The sequence below is a fragment of the Megalobrama amblycephala genome, linkage group LG9 (genome assembly GCF_018812025.1).
Source record: "Megalobrama amblycephala isolate DHTTF-2021 linkage group LG9, ASM1881202v1, whole genome shotgun sequence".
Lineage (NCBI taxonomy): Eukaryota > Metazoa > Chordata > Actinopteri > Cypriniformes > Xenocyprididae > Megalobrama > Megalobrama amblycephala.
Window position 1 is genome coordinate 31307250 of NC_063052.1, and position 20986 is coordinate 31328235.

Below are 20986 nucleotides of genomic sequence, written 5' to 3' on the forward strand. Positions count from 1 at the left end.
ATTCCACCTGTGCTCAGTCATGATTGTAATGTTATATTTAGCAATAATCAAAAAAGACTTTCTTTAGTATAGTGAAGACTTGATAAGGTATTTGATTTTTTTTATTGTGCTGAGAAAAGCCTGAATAAACAAACTTTCTGTGAAAACATCACATTTAGCTCAACACCAACAAAAGCTCAGCACATACTTTAGACATCACAATTAAAACAGAAAAGTGCTTTTTAAAATTAATACAGAAACAGTGCCATAGCAAGTACAAACCTGATGTATAATCCTTTTTAAGAAAAAAAAAACCTGAAATAAAATTATACAATTAATATAAAACAAGATTTTGTTTCATTTCACTTTGACATCACAAATGAAGTGCCTGTTAAACAACAAATAAAACTATGTACAAACAAACAGGTATTCATGGGCATTTCCGTTTTCATTTTATGAAAGCAGCTTCTGGGATCTTTCCTTGAGCCTATAAGAGACAAAAATATTATGATGAATAATGACTAGTTTCAAGTTTCAAATGGATGTGATGAGATTTCAATAGCACATGATCCACCTCAAACTGTCTGAGCACTGTAACCAACATAAATTTACTGTAATTATTTACATGATCCACGTTTGCGGGCTATCTTTTTGCATCATCTTTAGAAGAGGCTTCCTTCTGGGACGACAGGCATGCAGACCAATTTATGCAGTGTGCGGCGTATGGTCTGAGCACTGACAGGCTGACCCCCCACCCCTTCGACCTCTGCAGCAATGCTTGCAGCACTCGTGTCTATTTCCCAAACACAACCTCTGGATATGACGCTGAGCACGTGCACTCAACGTCTTTGGTCGACCATGTTCTGAGTGGAACCTGTCCTGTTAAACCGCTGTATGGTCTTGGCCACCGTGCTGCAGCTCAGTTTCATGGTCTTGGCAATCTTCTTATAGCCTACGCCATCTTTATGTAGAGCAACAATTCTTTTTTCAGATCCTCAGAGAGTTCTTTGCCATGAGGTGCCATGTTGAACTGTTGAGAAAATGGCCAATTGGGCCCAATTTGGACAATTGTACTTAGGGGTGTATTCACTTTTGTGGTCAGCGGTTTAGACATTAATGGCTGTGTTATTTTGAGGGGACAGCAAATTTACACTGTTATACAAGCTGTACACTCACTACTTTACATTGTAGCAAAGTGTCATTTCTTCAGTGTTGTCACATTAAAAAATATATATTAAAATATTTTTAAAATAATTTACAAAAATGTATTTATTTATAATTTCTGATGATTTATTGACAGCAAACAGAACAGCTGAAATGAAATGTGGACACATTATACACTATTTACTCAAACCTGCCATTTCTGTTAATTGGCCAAGCAGATCCATACCTTCAGTTCTGTGAAAATCTGAGCAGCTTGATGGAAATCCCATGCATTATCCTGCAGACACCTAACAGCAATACACAAGCATTACCAACAGAATCGACAGAATCGAGATAATATTGACTAGGAGTGGGCGGTATGACCAAAATCTTGTTTTAGTAAGTCTTTTAAAGTAAATGCAACTTTAGATCAAAGTAACAGTTTAGTATAGTCATCTTTACTGGAAATTCAATGAAAACAATTATATCCTAAATAACCATGTGATAATGTCTAATTCTAATTTAAAATAGAAAGGACTTCACTTTTTGAGACTCTCACTTGGAAATAATGTAAAGCAGTCCCACTAATAACTGCACAAATACATCTACAGTAGTATAACTTACAGCCCAACATCCTTGGATGCAAATAAATAGGAAAATCTCTGCTTTTGTAAATAGCATCATATCACCCAGGCCTAGTATTTCCACATCATCCATAGAAACATCCATATTTAGTTCTTGAATCAAAGTGCCCCTATTATGCTGTTTTAAAGGCTCCTGATTTTGTTCTGGAGGTCTCCTTCAATAGGTTTACATGGATCTAAAGTAAATAATCACTTAAATTTTCTCATAATGTACATTGCAGCATCACTTCTTTTCTCAGTGTCTGAATGATTCGACAAAGAATTCGATCTCTCAAAACTCCTCCTTTCTGAGAGCCAACTCTGCTCTGATTGGTCAGATTGCTCATCTGTTGTGATTGGTCGACCGCTTATAGCACGTGTCGAAAACAAAAAGCTCATTACCATATCTGAATTTCAGCTCTGGAGACTTCCTCAGCCCTTGATACACAGTGATACGAACAATAACAATGGCATAGATTTCATGGTATCCATTCCAGTGCGAGTCCTCATCCTTTGGAGGCGCATCAAAGTGGATTTGCTTTCGCAGCACAGAAAACAGCACCTTCTCAACATGTCGACAACATGAACCAAACTCTTCCAGGCCTCAGCTACAACTAAAGTGTTTGAGGGGCAAAGTAGATGTTCGCAGCAGCCAATGAAGACAATAGGCTGGCATTATACAAATTTGTTACAAACCTACAGAGGTTTGTGCAGTAAGTAAGGACTGATGACTCGTTTCAGGCAGTTCAGAATCATTTCTTCCTTTTGGGAGATAATAACTATTTATCATGCACTTTGATCTGTGAAACTTTACAGAGCTTTTACATTCACAAACAGCTATATTACACACTACATGAAAAGTAATTTCCGAAAAAGCATAATAGGGGCACTTTAAGACCTACAACAAATATAAGGGCATGGTTTTTCCTCTCTGCTCACTTTTGAGACCATGCCAGGTTCATTTCAGACATCTGAGAGAAGGCGGAGAGCATTTCCTGCTGGGCTGCAGAGAGGATGGGCATTGGGCTACTCGAGAGGGTTGGAGCTGGTGCTGCAAATGCACAGCGCATCTCCTCAGCGGTGGCATTCCTCACAAAGAGCTCGTCGTTCACGATACACAGGCTGCAAGATGCAACAGATATCAACAAACATGTATCAAATCAACTTTGTGTTACTCAGAGGATATTTTGATCAAGTGGCTAATGATGATTCTTTTAATAGAGGGTATGCATGTGACATCACCGTCGACCGGAGTGACTGCGGTTTTACGCCCACTGAGTGGCAAAAAAACTGAGTGGCAGCATTTGTGTCGAAAAACACACAAAACACATTCAAACCAGAAAGAGCTTTGCGACTGACTGTACAAACAGATTTGACAAGAAATCTTAAGTACATTTTTACAGACTGCTGAAAGCTAAAGAAAAGAGAAGGAAATTGTTTTCTGCAATTTACAGAAACTCCAGGCAGCGAAATGTGGATTTGCAGTTATAATTTTGTCAATATGTTGCATTTTGGGGTAAATCATACCCTAAATATTGTATTGTTATGTATTGTACTGACAACTCATCAATTAAATTTACCATTTTATATTCAGCATAATTGGGTGTTTTTAAATGAACACTGATAAAAACTAAACAAGTTTTAGGACTGGATGATATATAACAATGATAAGTGATCACCCCGATGTAGACCTACCTATATTGTAGTTATATAAAGCGTTCAGAGGCATATTTGCTTTATGCATTTCCCTGCCGTCGAAATCAGGCACATACAAATGTCTGGAAAAACGATTCCTGGCAGCATGTCAATATCCATGGATTACTGGATCGTTTACTAATTTGTAGGAACACTATTGCATGAATCCAACCTTTAGTTTAATCATTTGCTTTACGCGTGTTCTCGCAGTTTCCCCTATTAAATCCAGTCACGCGGACGGGTCTTTTGCCACTCAGTCCAGCTGATGGGGTGCGTTAAGGGGTGTTTTTATTTAGGGTGCGTTCACACTTGTCATGTTTGGTTCGATTAAAACGAACCCTGGTGCGATTGCTCTGTTAGTGCGGTTCATTTGAGCATGTGTGAACGCTGCCATCCGAACCCTGGTGCGCACCAAACAAGGACCGAGACCGCTGAAAAGATGGGTCTCGGTCCGCTTCCAAACGAACTCTGGTGCGGTTCGAATGATATATGAATGCAACTTGGAACAAAGACATGTAAACGAACCAAAAACAGGAAGACGAGACCCTAAAATGGACAGAATCCTCACGCATGTCAGTTTTTCTTGTCACAGTCGCGAGTTTGCCCATAACAGGCATCAGACGCGCGTCTCCACGCATTAGATCGTTTGTGTGTGTGACAGACGGATTCCCGCCACTGTTTTGACTACTTTACACATTTTATAAGCTCTTCACGAGTTCCCAGCTGGCCAAAATACCATCATATGCAGGCTACACACACACAACAAGCGCATTTACCTCAGCACACAGCATTGTTTTGGATGTTCGGCAAGTTCCGTCTCAAAATAGGCAATACGTAATAATTTACAACCAATCAGGTTATGAATGTATCCCTATGCCTTAAGGTTCGGTATCTTTTGGTTCGGTGATAAAATTGCCAATCTGAATGCTAATCGGACCAGGACTAAATGTTTTTTTTTTTCTTCTTTGGTCTGGACCAAATGAACCAAACGAACCAAACTACAAGTGTGAACGCACCCTTAGTCACAGTTGTGATTTGCTGTTGGATTCTCCTACCCAGAATTCCGAGCTGGAACTGTGATGAAGACTCTAGAGAACGCCCTGACAGAATCTCTTGATTTGTCATCAACTGAAGAGAGGAATATAAACATTTTGAGTTGAAAACTGTTATTTTGGCACATGTAACTGTTCAAGCAAGACTCACCCTCTTTGAACACTCCACTCACTGTGAACACTAATAAAGTCCTCTATGGAGAAGACAGAAAAACAACAAGATGTCAAAAATGGTAAATAGCTCCAGTGATAGCAGTGTTGAAATCATTAAGGAACTCACTGTGCATGTGTTGACATCAACATTGACTGAATTGATGTCATGCTGGGTCTTTGGGAGCTCACTGAGGAAGGCGACCACAGTTAGGCGAGTGCGTTTTAGCAAGCGGAACCGAGTGGCTGTACATGACAAAAAAGATCTGGTATTCTTGGACTTTATTTTTCACATTGTAAACTCTAATTTTCTTGTTACTCATGAAACATACAGGGATCTTTGATGTTCTTGATATTGCGGCTGTGTTTATGATAATCTTTCAACCTGCACCTGCAAAATTATAGGAAAAAGAAACAAGACCACAAATAAACTTGTATATCAAATACAATTTTGCAAAATATATATTAAAAAGTAAAATATAATCTTTAATTATAAAGTAACATTTATGAATAATAATTTATAAATAATAAACCTTTTTTCACATTACAGTTATGTGAATGAGAGTTGTTTTTTTTTCCATTATTGTAATGAGAATTTAAGAAAAATGTGGTAATGTAAATGTTAGAATAGGATTCATATATATATATATATATATATATATATATATATATATATATATATATATATATATATATATATATATATATATATATATATATACACACACACACACAAACCCGATTCCAAAAAAGTTAGGACACTGTACAAATTGTGAATAAAAACAGAATGCAATGATGTGGAAGTTTCAAATTTCAATATTTTATTCAGAATACAACATAGATGACGTATCAAATGTTTAAACTGAGAAAATGTATCATTTTAAGGGAAAAATGAGTTGATTTTAAATTTCATGGCATCAACACATCTCAAAAAAGTTGGGACAAGGCCATGTTTACCACTGTGTGGCATCCCCTCTTCTTTTTATAACAGTCTGCAAACGTCTGGGGACTGAGGAGACAAGTTGCTCAAGTTTAGGAATAGGAATGTTGTCCCATTCTTGTCTAATACAGGCTTCTAGTTGTTCAACTGTCTTAGGTCTTCTTTGTTGCATCTTCCTCTTTATGATGCGCCAAATGTTTTCTATGGGTGAAAGATCTGGACTGCAGGCTGGCCATTTCAGTACCCGGATCCTTCTTCTACGCAGTATGATGCAGTATGTGGTCTGGCATTGTCATGTTGGAAAATGCAAGGTCTTCCCTGAAAGAGACGACGTCCGGATGGGAGCATATGTTGTTCTAGAACTTGGATATACCTTTCAGCATTGATGGTGCCTTTCCAGATGTGTAAGCTGCCCATGCCACACGCACTCATGCAACCCCATACCATCAGAGATGCAGGCTTCTGAACTGAGCACTGATAACAACTTGGGTTGTCCTTGTCCTCTTCAGTCCGGTTGACATGGCATCCCAGTTTTCCAAAAAGAACTTCAAATTTTGATTTGTCTGACCACAGAACAGTTTTCCACTTTGCCACAGTCCATTTTAAATGAGCCTTGGCCCAGAGAAAATGCCTGCGCTTCTGGATCATGTTTAGATATGGCTTCTTTTTTGACCTATAGAGTTTTAGCCGGCAACGGTGAATGGCACGGTGGATTGTGTTCACCGACAATGTTTTCTGGAAGTATTCCTGAGCCCATGTTGTGATTTCCATTACAGTAGCATTCCTGTACGTGATGCAGTGCCGTCTAAGGGCCTGAAGATCACGGGCATCCAGTATGGTTTTCCGGCCTTGACCCTTACGCACAGAGATTGTTCCAGATTCTCTGAATCTTTGGATGATTTTATGCACTGTAGATGATGATAACTTCAAACTCTTTGCAATTTTTCTCTGAGAAACTCCTTTCTGATATTGCTCCACTATTTTTCGCCACAGCATTGGGGGAATTGGTGATCCTCTGCCCATCTTGACTTCTGAGAGACACTGCCACTCTGAGAGGCTCTTTTTATACCCAATCATGTTGCCAATTGACCTAATAAGTTGCAAATTGGTCCTCCAGCTGTACCTTATATGTACATTTAACTTTTCCGGCCTCTTATTGCTACCTGTCCCAACTTTTTTGGAATGTGTAGCTCTCATGAAATCCAAAATGAGCCAATATTTGGCATGACATTTCAAAATGTCTCACATTCAACATTTGATATGTTATCTATATTCTATTGTGAATAAATACAAGTTTATGAGATTTGTAAATTGTTGCATTCCTTTTTTATTCACAAAGTCCCAACATTTTTGGAATCGGGTTTGTGTATATATATAAAATTTATTACTTTTCATTTTGGAGTGAATAAGACTCTGTTTATGTTAGGTTTGGCGAATCACCCAGATAACGGCATATTAAAGACAGCCGAATGCTAATCTCAATGAGCAGTGTTTTAAGGACAGAGAGCTCACACGGTACCTGGAGGGATTGTTTATGGGTGGCAGACTGAGAGAAAAGCAGGCACCATCGTGATACGCCTCCAGCAGCGGCTGTCTGTCCCCAGAGTCATATACACAGTAATAACTGCCACAAAACAAACAAACAAACAAACAAACAAACAAACACACATCACTGCTGACAAAAGCATACTTTATAGAAAACAATAAGAGGCTCCTGCAATAAAAACATTTCCACACATCCACTTACTGCTGCAGAAAACGCTGAATGAGACCCTGGATTTCATTCGAGACAAAGTAGCTGCCCTGAATTAGTTGCACAAACACAACCAGTCAAAAACTTCACACACAACGATTAAGGTCAATATAACAGTACAGACTTCTAGGCTACCTTGCAAAGAGGGATGTTTGTGCGTGTTTCCACCTCAAAGCAGATTGGAAGTGGAAGCACATGACCGTCCTACGGAAAAAACAGCATTACAAAGAAAACTGCATGTTTTATTCAAATCATGCAACTGTTAGTGACTACATTTTGATGATAGTTTATAAATACAAACTTTGTTTTTTCTTTGTAAAAATGTGAACTAATGAATCATGCACATTTTTGCTTATACGTTTGCTTTATTTCAGTCAGGACAATGTGCGTTCTTTTGGCAGCCAGTCCATGACCAATTTATGATTGACTGACTTAATATGACAAACACTAACAAATGTACTGTAAACTGAGTCCTATTAGTTTACAACATTTTTGACAAATTAAAAAAGCTCACCAGTCTGTGAAGCCTAGGAAATCGCTCCCGAACAGCACTGTCACAGGAGACAAGAGGAAAACAGTGATGCAGCTCATCATTACAGCACACAGACACACCACGATCACCTGTGCACCCCCAAGTCATTTCTCCTGATTTATTCATGTTTATTCTTTATGCAATTGCAATGAATGATTGCTGAAATGCGTTTTGTTCAAGTGACTAACGAAATAAAATAATTAGGAACAATATTGTGCCAAAATCAGCACTGAATAAATAGTTTTAACCCTATTTTCAACACACTCACTGGTTGGATTGGTTCAGTTTTTATAGTTTTAAACCCAGACTTCACTTACCTGCTGCTGTCACCCACCCATAGCCCAACATGTAAAAAACACACCATTATTAAAAGAAAAAAGGGCAATAACTTTCAGCTTGCAATGCTTTCACCTAAAAATGGCTTATTTGTAGCTGTCTCTGAACATTAAACTAGAAGAGGAGCAAGTATTTTTACTTCAACAGACATTTCTCAAATAAAATCCATGCAAGCTCAGGGAAGAAAAGACAAACATGACAAAGACAGCCAAACAACCAAAACAAACTTGTCAGTTTGTGACTGATGCTGTGATTTTATTATAAATTTATGATGAGTGTATTTAAGAAGAAATGATGGTTGCTGACTTGATATGTTATCAGCTTTGGCAATGATGCTTGTGCCCTGATATACACATACTATATTATATATATACACATACACACACACACACACACACACACACACACACACACACACACACACACAGGGTGCGATTTGACACACACACACACACACACACACACACACACACACACACACACACACACACACACACAGAGTATCTCACAAAAGTCTCTGAACAACACTTCCAACCTTGCAGCAGATGGGCTACAGCAGCAGAAGACACACCGGGTGTCAATCCTGTCAGCTAAAAACAGGAAACTGAGGCTACAATTCACATGGGCTCACCAAAATTGGACAATAGAAGATGGAAAAAACGTTGCCTGGTCTGATGAGTCTTGATTTCTGCTTCGACATTCAGATGGAAGGGGCAGAATTTGGCGTAAACAACATGAAAGCATGGATCCTGCCTTGTATCAATGATTCAGGCTGCTGGTGGTGTAATGGTGTGGAGGATATTTTCTTGGCACACTTTGAGCCCCTTAGTACCAATTGAGCATCATTTAAATGCCACAGCCTACCTGAGTATTGTTGCTGTGCAAAAATGCAACAGTGGACCCATTTTCTTATGTCTACATCCAGCAGAATAACGTACCATGTCACAAAACTCAAATCATCTCAAACTGGTTTCTTGAACATGACAGTGAGTTCACTATACTCAAATGGCCTCCACAATCTCAATCCAATAGAGTAGGGCTGCAACGATTAATCGCGATTAATCGTTTGCAAAATAAAAGTCTGTTTACACGTAATATATATGTGTGTGTTCTGTGTATAATAATTATGTATATATAAATACACACACATACAGGTATAAAGTTTAGAAATATATGCATGTATTATAAATATATATATTTATATATATTTTATATTACATATAAACAAATATTTTATATATAAATATAACATTTTTCATAAATATATACATGAATGTGTGTATTTATATATACATAATTATTATACACAGAACACACACATATATATTACGTGTAAACAGACTTTTATTTTGCAAACGATTAATCGCGATTAATCGTTGCAGCCCTACCATAGAACAGCTTTGGGATGTGGTAGAACGGGAGATTCACATTATGGAGCCAAGACATCTGCAGCAACTGTGTGATGCTATCATGTCAATTTTGACCAAAATCTCTGAGGAATGTTTCCAGTACCTTGTTGAGTCTATGCCATGAAGAATTAAGGCAAAAGGGGGTCCAACCTGGTACTAGCAAGGTGTATATATTTCTCCAAATGTAAATGATGATTGTGACAACTAATGTTGTCCTCAAGCCATTTTAATACAAGTTTTGGAACAGCCAACTTTCTTCCTATAATTCCTTCTTCATTGTCATCATTGTAGGTTCTTTATGTGCTGGGGCCGGGTACCGCAAATGTGCCTGCCTTAGGCTGTCCCATAGACAGAGAGTGCGATTCTACCCATCTTATTACTGTGGATGTCTTGATAAGGAAGAAAAATGCATCTTTTCATTTAAATCTTATTCAGCCGTCTTGAAACACAACCTACATATTTCTATTATTATATTACAGAGTAATTCTGTTCTCTGTTATGAAGGATGGGATCAAATGGGATCATACCAAAAGTAAATGTCTCTGTGGAGGGAAAAATACAGGAATGGTTTGGAAAGCCCCGGAAACAACATGGAGAGAAGGAAGAAAGAAAATCCAACTGAAATGAGAGATTGTCAGTTTGTCATACACTTGCACTTGTGAATGCACATATAATCTGTACTATAATCCTAAATGAGACTATGCACCTTATTTTTAACATAAGAGCGGACAGGGCCATTTGTAACTTGATTGTGTCTGGCTTCCAGTGTCATTCACTTTTAGTTTTTTACCTGTACAAAAATAGTCCATTGTGCTGCTTGATATTGCAAACTGGTATTTGCCATCATACTATTTTAATCATCTTAGTCATAAACTAACTGGTTTGTGCCACAAATAGTTTTACTGTTCACTGCACTTTGTTATTCTTCTAGTTATTTCCCTATAGCAGCTAATGAATCTAAAGTCTTGAAAAGTCACAGAAAATAGCTTACTGCCACGTTGAAAAATAAGGTGGATCGTCATGGATGCACTCAGATATAAAATAATATTAAAATATATAATATATAGACATTCAGGTGTTTCAAGACCGTGGGAACCCTGGATCTTCAAAGAAAAACCTGTAAAGAATTTAATGCCGATGGTTGCGATTATGTCTTATAAGGAACTGTGACAGTTTTTGGTATATCTGTCAGCAAATTATACCAACCTTGACCTTTAAACTCACAGTGTGTCTCCCAGCTGACTGGCACTAACCTGATGTATGAGGTGTGATCTTTGAAGTGATCACACAGAGGGTTCCTGTCCAACCACAGCTCCACCAGCCTGAACCCCTTCACCGTATCCAGCTCTCGCTCTGACTTCAGCTACAGACAGACAGAGAAGGAGGTACACCAGATACAGAAAGTAAATTCTGTGGAGCCTGCAGTCGAGTAAATAGAAGCTAAAGAATTAAGTGGGCTAATATTGTGCTGAACAAACGTATCTCACTATCAGTGTAAATAGGAGATGGTAAAGGCAGCGGCCTGAGCGTCTCTCACCTCATTATGAGACAGATTCAGTGACTGCAGGTTGGGGGCTTTGTTCACCAGTTCTGCAATGTCATCCAACTTGTACAGCTTGTTGTTGCTCAGGTTCAAGCACAACAACTAAGGAGGATCAAAGAGAGACAGAGATAAAATATTAACAACATGCTTATGCTGCATTTACGCGATGTAATAACCAATGTTCCCTCTAAGCTGCGCGCGTGCGCAGCCGCGCACTTCTGAAGCCGCGGCCGCGCAGAAAAAATAATTGCCGCGCAGAGAACAGACATGAAAATCATGTGTGGGGAAATCCATTTGATTGTAGTAGTTTAAATGATAAATAATTGCAGTGCTCTGGACAACCGCTATAGAGTTATTGTCGCTATAGAGTTAGAACTGGTGAATGCGGTTTACAGGTTTCATAGAAAGAGAACGATTGAGCGTGTGTGAGCTGGCTGGCCCTGAGCCAAATCAGTCGCGGTAAGAATACTGTCATGTTTGCGGACTAAATACCTCAATATGTGAGGCAACGCGAAACTAAAAGAAATGTGAAATAAAACGCCATGTTTAATGAAAAGTGGTGGAAATAACGGATGATGGGCACAGAATGCTAACAAAACTCTGAGACATTTACAATCACACACCCACCACAGGTGTAGCTTGCAGACTCAAAATACATCAGTGATATACCTCAGTTTAAATAGATTTTTGTGTGTGGTGGTGCTGTGGGTTTCAGGGATGTTTAGATAACTATAAATGAGTTAACGTTCACTTTTCTTAAAAATATTTAGCTATCAGATCTGTTTAAATGCTTCAGTTTGTTTTCACTTTATAATATATTAAAACAAATGGAAGCATAATACTGTATAATACATAATATAATACTGTATATCAGTTTAAATACTTAAATATTATATTATATTTTATTATATTATAATGTAAGCCTAATAAAAAATTGATCTCACAAGGGGATTGTTTAGGGCTCCTTGCCATGAAAAATCTTAAAACCTCCTGGTATATAAAATCTGGGAAATTCATAAGCAATAAACATGTAATTTTGATGGTTTAACACTGTCTGTTGTTAATAATTGACTGTACAAAAACACATTATGGTTGTTCCAAACCATCATTGTAACTGCTCATATTATATTATTATAAAGAATTGAACTGTCCTGCAGGAGGACAGAAATTATTTTTAATAGAATTTCTTGGTAAAGACTGGTACAGTTAATACAGCAATGTTAAAAAATCTCAAGTAACCTAAAATTAACCTAAATGCTTAATTTAGTGACTGAACTGCTTGTTTTCAAACATATTATTTAATATATCACTAAGTTACATCAAGGGTCAAATAAAATAGAAACGGCACATTAAAGTTAAATGTTACAGTTGCATGATAAAACCATTGTTTTTGTTTGTGTTTACGTTCATTGTACAGGTCTGATATAAAGTATGTTTTTGCTCAGGTGACCAAAATGTGCGCTCAACAGAGAAAAGTTTTGCTCAGCAAGAAAAAAAATAGAGGGAACATTGGTCATAACCCTAAATATGAGATAACGTTCTACCTAGAGCTGTTCACGTCCTCAAACTTAGATTTATACGTTTCTATGTCAACACTATCAATGCTGAAATTAATCTGCAGCAGTCAGGTGCTACAAATAAGAGCTCTGTAACGTTCATTATTATTGTAATGTTATGTGTTTCAAGACATGAGGTGATTTAACGCTATTAGTGTTGCACGATATACCGGTACTAGAAAGGTATCGCGATACCCTGCTTTTAAAAACGGTCCGGTTCTTCATTTTATTAGTACCGGTACTTTGAGTGCCAGCTGTATTTCCTAATGTGCGACAGCAGGGGGCAGTGTGCGTGCAGCGCGCTGCTTCTAAGGCAAATTGAGTGCGTGTTTATTCCTCTCAACTGCGCAACAGCTATTATGGTGATGAAACGAGAGGTATGGTTACATATACAGGTGTTCTTGCAGACCGTCCACAAATTGTTGAGAAAGCAGATGCACGAAGCGAAATATGGCATTATTTTACTTACATTGCCGACAGCCAGGGCAAGCCCACGGACACCACAAAGCCCGACTGCAAAAGATGTTACAACTAACGCAAGCGAAGGGTTGTCAAAAGCATCTTGCCGACAAACATCCCGATTTGTACAAAGAATTTAAAGAGCGACAGGTTAGTGAATGTGATACCAGCATTGTTTATGCTCTCAAAGATTAAATGAGTGTTATTTATTTATTTTACTCATGCAAGCAGAACTCCGCAAAGGGGTGTATTTTGAGTTTATTAAGTGATATCTGGTTGCAAAAATAAAATTAATTTAAAAATACATAAATGTGAAGGGTATATACAGTTATTTTAAACCAATTTATGCTTTAATAACATTGCTCTAATTATTTACAGTAATATAATTTTTACAATAATCTTATTGTCAAAAACACCTAAATGTATTCAAAAAAGCATAACAGCAAATAATTTAAAATTTTATTGAGCATGAAAATAATAAACATTAAAAATTATATTAAATCTAGCTCATATCCAGCCTGCACACTGAAAGAAGTTCTGTCATATGTTATTTATTTATTTTTTCTGCTGTTTTAGGTTTTTGCCATAGTATCGTTTAAGTATCGGTATCGTGATATTTAAGTTGGGTATTGTATCGAAGTCAAAATTTTGGTATCGTGACAACACTAAACGCTATACGTCTCTCGTCTTGTGATGCTTTGCAGACTCTGCTGTACCCGATCATGTGTTTTGGAGGAGGCTTGGCTTTGGAGATGCTCTGAAGGGAGTGGGATCTCATGCTTTCAAAGCTAGCTTGCTATATTGGTAGCCTCTCCAAAATTGCCTACCCTACCTTTAAATACCACTCTGAAGCGGTATTCAAGATAGTTTGGATTTAGTGTGAGCTAAGGGCACTGAGCTTTGGCATTATTCCGACCTGGGACATTCTTGCGCACTTACTTCCTGTCACGTGCACATGCCATCAAGTGGCCAAAACCACAAATGTTAGTATTGGACAGGCCCTACTATCATGCATGTGCTAATAAGCTTTGACCCCATATCACTCTGAGACACCTGACAAATGTTTCCTGGAATCAGCATCTGAGCGTGACCTACCCACAGCTGTTTACCCTAGAAATATAACTGCATAGTTCAATATTTCCACCAGCTGGATGTTTTGATATTCTATTTTTGTCTAGACATTATGGCAGAGCTTAGCTGGATTAGATATAGTTACTATATTTATACTTCACGCTGGTTAGATGAAGGAAACAGGTTATGAAGCAATGAACAGCAAGTCACACTTCTCGAGACATCGTAGTAAATGTCATGGATCTTAAAGCTACTCTGTCACCAACATTACCCATGTTTGCTATGGCTAGCATCACTATTACTATTGCTTATTTTTATGGTTAATAATTTGAACAAACCCCAAACACTAAGTCTTACCTCTGAGATATTCTCCTGTATGACTGTGATCACAGCTTGCATGTAGCTTTTTCGGTTTAAGATCATCTCAATATTATGAGAAACCAAGTCTGGTGGAAAAGAGAAAGGTAAAGATCTAATTTCTCATTTTGAAAAGCTCTCAACTAATTTCTGACAAACGGGTAACTGTGTTACTCTTGACTTGGGGAATCTAATTGTCCTATTTTGTGCAGTGTCAGGGTTTAGAGTACTTAAACCCTCAGTATAGTTTTACCTGGATCAGTGCGGATGCTGCTCAGGTTGAGAGATTTCTGGGAACTATTGAAGCGTTTGGACATGCAATGCTGCAGAAAAGAACAGCAACAGTTAAAGTTACCATGAAATCAAAATTGACAATTGTTGTTTTTATGTAATATTGCAGCATTTATTATAAATGATTCAACCTGCACATCATTATTTTTTTCCCCAATTCATGTGCCCTCATAATCTTTAAACAAAATAACTTCCCCTCCCTCTTGCAGCAACATTTCCTCACTTCTCTGATTACGTGTTCACTGGTGCGAGGCCGGGACAACCTATCACTCACATGAGATCCACCAGTAACAAACCACAACCATCCATATCCAATGATGGATAAAATCAAGTACAGCCCAACATTTTTTCGAGAAGCCATTTCACTTGGACATACACCGATCAGGCATAACATTATGACCACTGACAAGTGAAGTGAATAACACTGATTATCCCTTCATCATGGCACCTGTTAGTGGGTGGGATATATTAGGCAGCAAGTGAACATTTTGTCCTCAAAGTTGATGTGTAAGAAGCAGGAAAAATGGGCAAGCGTAAGGATTTGAGCGAGTTTGACAAGGGCCAAATTGTGATGGCTAGACGACTGAGTCAGAGGATCTCCAAAACTGCAGCTCTTGTGGGGTGTTCCCGGTCTGCAGTGGTCAGTATCTATCAAAAGTGGTCCAAGGAAGGAACAGTGGTGAACCAGCGACAGGGTCATGGGCGGTCAAGCCTCATTGATGCACGTGAGGAGCGAAGGCTGGCCTGTGTGGTCTGATCCAACAGACGAGCTACTGTAGCTCAAATTGCTCAAAAAGTTAATGCTGGTTCTGATAGAAAGGTGTCAGAATACACAGTGCATCGCAGTTTGTTGCATATGGGGCTGCATAGCCGCAGACCAGTCAGGGTGCCCATGCTGACCCCTGTCCATTGCCGAAAGCACCAACAGTGGGCACGTGACCATCAGAACTGGACCACGGAGCAATGGAAGAAGGTGGTCTGGTCTGATGAATCACATTTTCTTTTACATCACGTGTATGGCCGGGTGCGTGTGCGTCACTTACCTTGGGAACACATGGCACCAAGATGCACTATGAGAATAAGGCAAGCCAGCAGAGACAGTGTGATGCTTTGGGCAATGTTCTGCTGGGAAACCTTGGGTCCTACCATCCATGTGGATGTTACTTTGACACGTACCAACTACCTAAGCATTGTTGCAGACCATGTACAGCCTTTCATGGAAACGGTATTCCCTGGCCTCTTTCAGCAGGATAATGCACCCTGCCACAAAGCAAAAATGGTTTAGGGATGGTTTGAGGAGCACAACAACGAGTTTGAGGTGTTGATTTGGCCTCCAAATTCCCCAGATCTCAATCCAATCGAGCATCTGTGGGATGTGCTGAACAAACAAGTCCGATCCATGGAGGCCCCGCCTTGCAACTTACAGGACTTAAAGGATCTGCTGCTAACATCTTGGTGCCAGATACCACAGCACACTTTCAGGGGAGTCCATGCCTCGACGGGTCAGGGCTGTTTTGGCAGCAACAATGTTATGCCTGATCGCATATGTCACAATAGGCAAGAAAAAAAAACTAATCGCACACAATTTCCATTTCATCCCGACTTTAAATGCAACAGCTGCCACCTGTAGGCCATGTTACCGCAGCAAGAACCAGCTGTAGGTCAGACCTTTAAATGCTCCAGATCTTGTGGTTTCAGCTCACTTTGGAGGAAAGGTGGGCTGGAACAATGGCTCATAAGCACAACCACCTGGAGAACATGAAACATGGAATTCAGGATACATTAGTACAAGATGAATGTTTTTAAGAATACATGAAAACAGTACAGTACCCTGTGCCCTTCACTGTCTGTGACTCTGCGTGTGAGTTTGCACAGGGCGCTGGCAGTGGCAGCATCCTCCAGATAGAAATTAACTTTATGTCCCTCTGTGGAGTACTAGACAAAAACACAGAAAGACACAATCAGACAAACAAAGATGTGATGCATCAACTAAAAATAATGTATTGTTAATTTGGTGATTTAAAGGGGACGTATTATGCCCTTTTTCAAAGTCTTGATTTTGTGGTCTACTAGAATAGATTTTAATGCTTGAATTTTCAATGACATTGTTGCAGCACCTCTCTTCCCAGTCTGTCAGTAACGATTGGTCAACTGCTTCGTGAGTGTTTTGGATACCATAACCGCGAGTTTCAACACACTACTAATGCAACTCAACCAGGCCTCAACCTTTTATTTGCGTATGCTTTGGGCGGGAAGTGTTTGTTCCCGGAAGAAAATTCAAGACTACAAGGGAGGCATTTGAGGGAGTTCAGAAACAATCCACACTGATTTAGAGAATACCTTTCTTTTGGAGTGACTTTGTGCTTTATAAATTTGCAGACTTTTTCATGCTCAAACAGCAACATTACACGCTAAAGACTGAAAAGTTGAAAATGTAAAAAAGCACAACAGTTCCTCTTTAAAAACCATTATGTTCAACATTTACCAATACAGTAAAACACAACTGATTTATTAAACAGCTCCACTGACCTCTAGTGGACAAACAGTTACACCTTATAGACTTGTTCAGCATAACTGACCAACTCATTGGGATCACTTACGTGTAGTGGAGTAAATGCAATGGGACAGAGATTCTGTAGAGACGTTAGCAGCCATCTCTTATCGTACTTATTTCCATTTGGGATCTGTGAAACAAAAGTAAATATTTCAGACGCTATAAACAACACAGTCATCAGGACACAGTCTAGATAAACTATTGGCTTTTGTTTGTTAGGTTTAATATCTTTTTGTGAATAAATCTGTATGATGCGAAGCTTAACACTTAATTAATTTACCACTGGATAATATGTTAACTCCATTGTGATATTTATGTCATCATTTACACACCATCTTGTCATTCCAATGCAACTACATTATTTACAAACACCTAAACACAAATCATTATCAGAATTATATGGTGTTTTATTTAGGAACAATGACAAAACAACTTCTGGGTGAACTATTGCTTTAAGGAAAATAAAAGTGATCTCTTACTGTCATTTTGAACCATTTTTTTTCTCCTCCCCCTTTATCTTCTGCTCCAAATTTGTGTGCATTTCCGATCCTTTCTGTCCGCTTCTCTCCTCTCCAACTGGGACGTCCATATGGAATACTGCAGGAAAAGCATAACATAGAGACAGAGCGCATTTAGGCCACACCCACACAGGGGGAAAACAATCCAACCCTCTCCATTGACTTTGTATTGCGTGAAGCTGCCTCATTGTCATTTCTTGCTTCTAACAAAATACAGAACAATACCTAAAAGCTGATTAATTGCCTGTATTCACTTTTGCGTCCTTAAAAGCTAATTTTTTGGGGTCGACAGCATATAAAAACTTAGTTCTGTTTTTTTTTTAGCTTGTTTCCTGTACACTCTGTCACATAGCAGCTTTTGGGCATTGTTGTGTTTTTTTGTTAAAAGTCAGAAAAGACAAGGAGGCAGTTTCACGCAATACAAAGTCAATGGAGAGGTGGACATGGGCGTCTCTATGGGCTGGGAACTAACACGCAAACCTTACATACATCCAATAGAGCGCATTTAGGCCACGCCCACACTGGGGGAGAAAACAATTCAACTGTCTCCATTGACTTTGTATTGCGTGAGGCTGCCTCCTTGTCATTTCTGACTTATAACAAAAAAACAGAACGTCTAAAAGCTGCTGTGTGACAAGGTGTACAGCAAACAAGCTAAAAAAAAACCCAGAACCAAAAACCAGAAGTTTTTATAAGCTGTCGACCCAAAAAACAAGCGTTTTAGACCTAAAAAGTGGATACAGGTGATTGAGACAGAGCGCAACATGTCATATTACTATGAGAACTACGCCCACTGGAGGGTAACGTAATCAGTGAAAGGAAATATAATATATAAAACTGACATGTGGATATTTGACTTAACAGTGACAAAATGTTTACTGCACACGTAGGCTTACTGAGTGTCAGGATCCCACAATTTACTCATTCTTCCTGCTGACGCTTCAAGTTTTATTGCCTGTATACACCACAATTGTCTCCTTAAAGGCTGGCTTTTACGGTTCGGTAGCTAATAAAAATGTAGTTCTGGGTTTTGTAGCTTGTTTGCATTTTGTCACACAGCAGCTTTTAGGTATTGTTCTGTTTTTGTTATAAGTCAGAAATGACAAGGAGCCAGCCTCACGCAATACAAAGTCAATGGAGACGGTTGGATTATTTTTCCCCCCAGTGTGGGCATGGCCTAAATGCGCTCTGTCTCTATCCTTATTTATGAAGCTGAATAATTTGCAACAACACTTACAATCTCTGTTTGGACAGCCCATACTGACTACCCATCACAGACACGTCAACACTGTTGTCCTGAAACCTGCTGCGGGGTACCGGACAAGACGGCCCTGGGGCTCCACCACGATGCTGCAAGTGAACTGGATCATTGTGTAGTCTAGCCTTGACGGACCCCCAACTTTGATGGACCCCCAGCCAGCGGCCGTCAGGATCTGAGAAGTTGAAAGACATATGAAAAAGCCACTCAGTCAGACAACTAATGATGTTTATCAGGAGGAATGGAATATTATTATAGCCATTTCTGTAGAAGCTAGATACATTTTTAGTTAAATTATCTTACTGTTATTCTGCATGACAAAAGTACACAGTAATACTATCTAGAATCACTGTATATAAGAATTATCATGTTTTGCATTTTATATGCTTGATTTAAGTGCACATGCATGGTCAAAAATTAAATATACTTCAAATAATTCTATTATACATGGGTATAAATGCATTTTCAGAAGGTGTAGTTTTACCTGTAAATGAGCTGTCAGTGCTCCACACCTCTCTCATCACAGCAGAGCCACTCGAGTCTAAGGAAATTGGAGGAAAAGATTTAAACCGTGTGGTAGATTATTGATGGTCATTAACTTTCCGCTGTGCACGCGGGCAGCGTCCGCCATTATAAAACTACAAAACAAGTGTTTAACGAGAATAAAATTATCTAAATATGCAAATATATGTGAATATGCAAATATTTCATAGTCTACTCAAAATGAACAGTAGAATATGATGAATTGCATCGAAAGAACGTCATTTCGTTTTAAACGTTAATAAAAACTACAATTCCCAAAATGCACTGACATCCACGTTTCTCGGCGCCAAGTCTACATAAATTAAAATTAAAAACAATGTCTAGTTTTAATTTAATTTAATCTTATATGACTGTAATATATCATAAATATAATTCATACAATTATATGTTTTATTAATACTAAATATTACCGCCCTTGCAGAAAATCAGGCGTGGAACCTGATTTTTTTTTTTCTGTTAATTGACAATTAAACATTAAAAATAAAAGCTCGTGAGAAAATAAAAAGTATTGCACGTGTTCTGTTTTTTTTTTATTTTATTTTTTATAACAGCAATACTAAAATCAGATTTTTGATGCCAAGTGGTGTAAAAAGCAAAACTACATGGCGAGAAACACGTTACACAAGGTCCTACATGTAATCTAGCTTTAAAAATGTATTCTAACAGTTTAAAACATGCACATTTATCCTGCTTTTTAGGTTTAATTTCACCCAGATTCACCATGAATGTTGAGGATTTGCATTGAATAGTAACGGCCTCCTGGAGAGACACTATCATATGCTTCACCTTTTGCACTTTTTTGAACTTTGACATGTTAAAGTTTTGTTAGGAATATAAAAACAACGCGATGATATAATGAAAATGTAAAGATGAGCAGCTGACCACGATCAAACCTGTCAATCAGTGCCTTAATCAATATAGTGCAGTGTGCAACTTCGATTCGGTCCTAGTTTAACAAGAAACCAAACCATATCGGTTCATAAAGACAAATTATGATAATTTTGGTACCTGAGGAAGTGGAGCAAACCCGTGTTACCATGACAGACAGGTTGGGGTACCACTTCCGACACTGAGTCATCGTGAATCAACCTTCGTATAATAATTGCGCGCGACCGCGTGCACTGCTCTCACGTGGACCCTGTGTGGAAATGTGCTTCATCTTGCTTTGAAAACATGTGCGTGGCTGCGTGCATATTTAACAGGCAAGAGCAAAAATATATGGTC

At 38.6% G+C, this 20986-nt stretch overlaps 1 protein-coding gene across 2 annotated transcripts; it reads right to left on the reverse strand.

The window, feature by feature from the left end:
* Positions 1–83: 83 nt before the first annotated feature.
* nxf1a (nuclear RNA export factor 1a) lies at positions 84–20928 on the reverse strand. 2 transcript variants are annotated; one of them, XM_048202805.1, is made up of 22 exons: positions 20771–20928; positions 19704–19760; positions 19199–19394; positions 17923–18040; positions 17490–17573; positions 16720–16824; positions 16558–16638; positions 14852–14921; positions 14599–14687; positions 11150–11257; positions 10866–10975; positions 7850–7886; positions 7471–7539; positions 7330–7385; positions 7102–7206; positions 4975–5033; positions 4773–4888; positions 4644–4686; positions 4496–4568; positions 2685–2867; positions 1370–1430; positions 84–466 (listed from the first exon to the last, which is right to left on the reverse strand). In XM_048202805.1, the coding sequence occupies exons 1-22, from the start codon at positions 20838–20840 to the stop codon at positions 428–430; spliced, it is 1929 nt and encodes a 642-aa protein (XP_048058762.1). In that variant the 5' UTR covers positions 20841–20928; the 3' UTR covers positions 84–427. The 2 variants fall into 2 exon arrangements, with proteins under 2 accessions (XP_048058762.1, XP_048058763.1); XM_048202806.1 differs by lacking the exons at positions 84–466; positions 1370–1430 and having other exon boundaries at positions 2730–2867; positions 4457–4568.
* Positions 20929–20986: the final 58 nt, after the last annotated feature.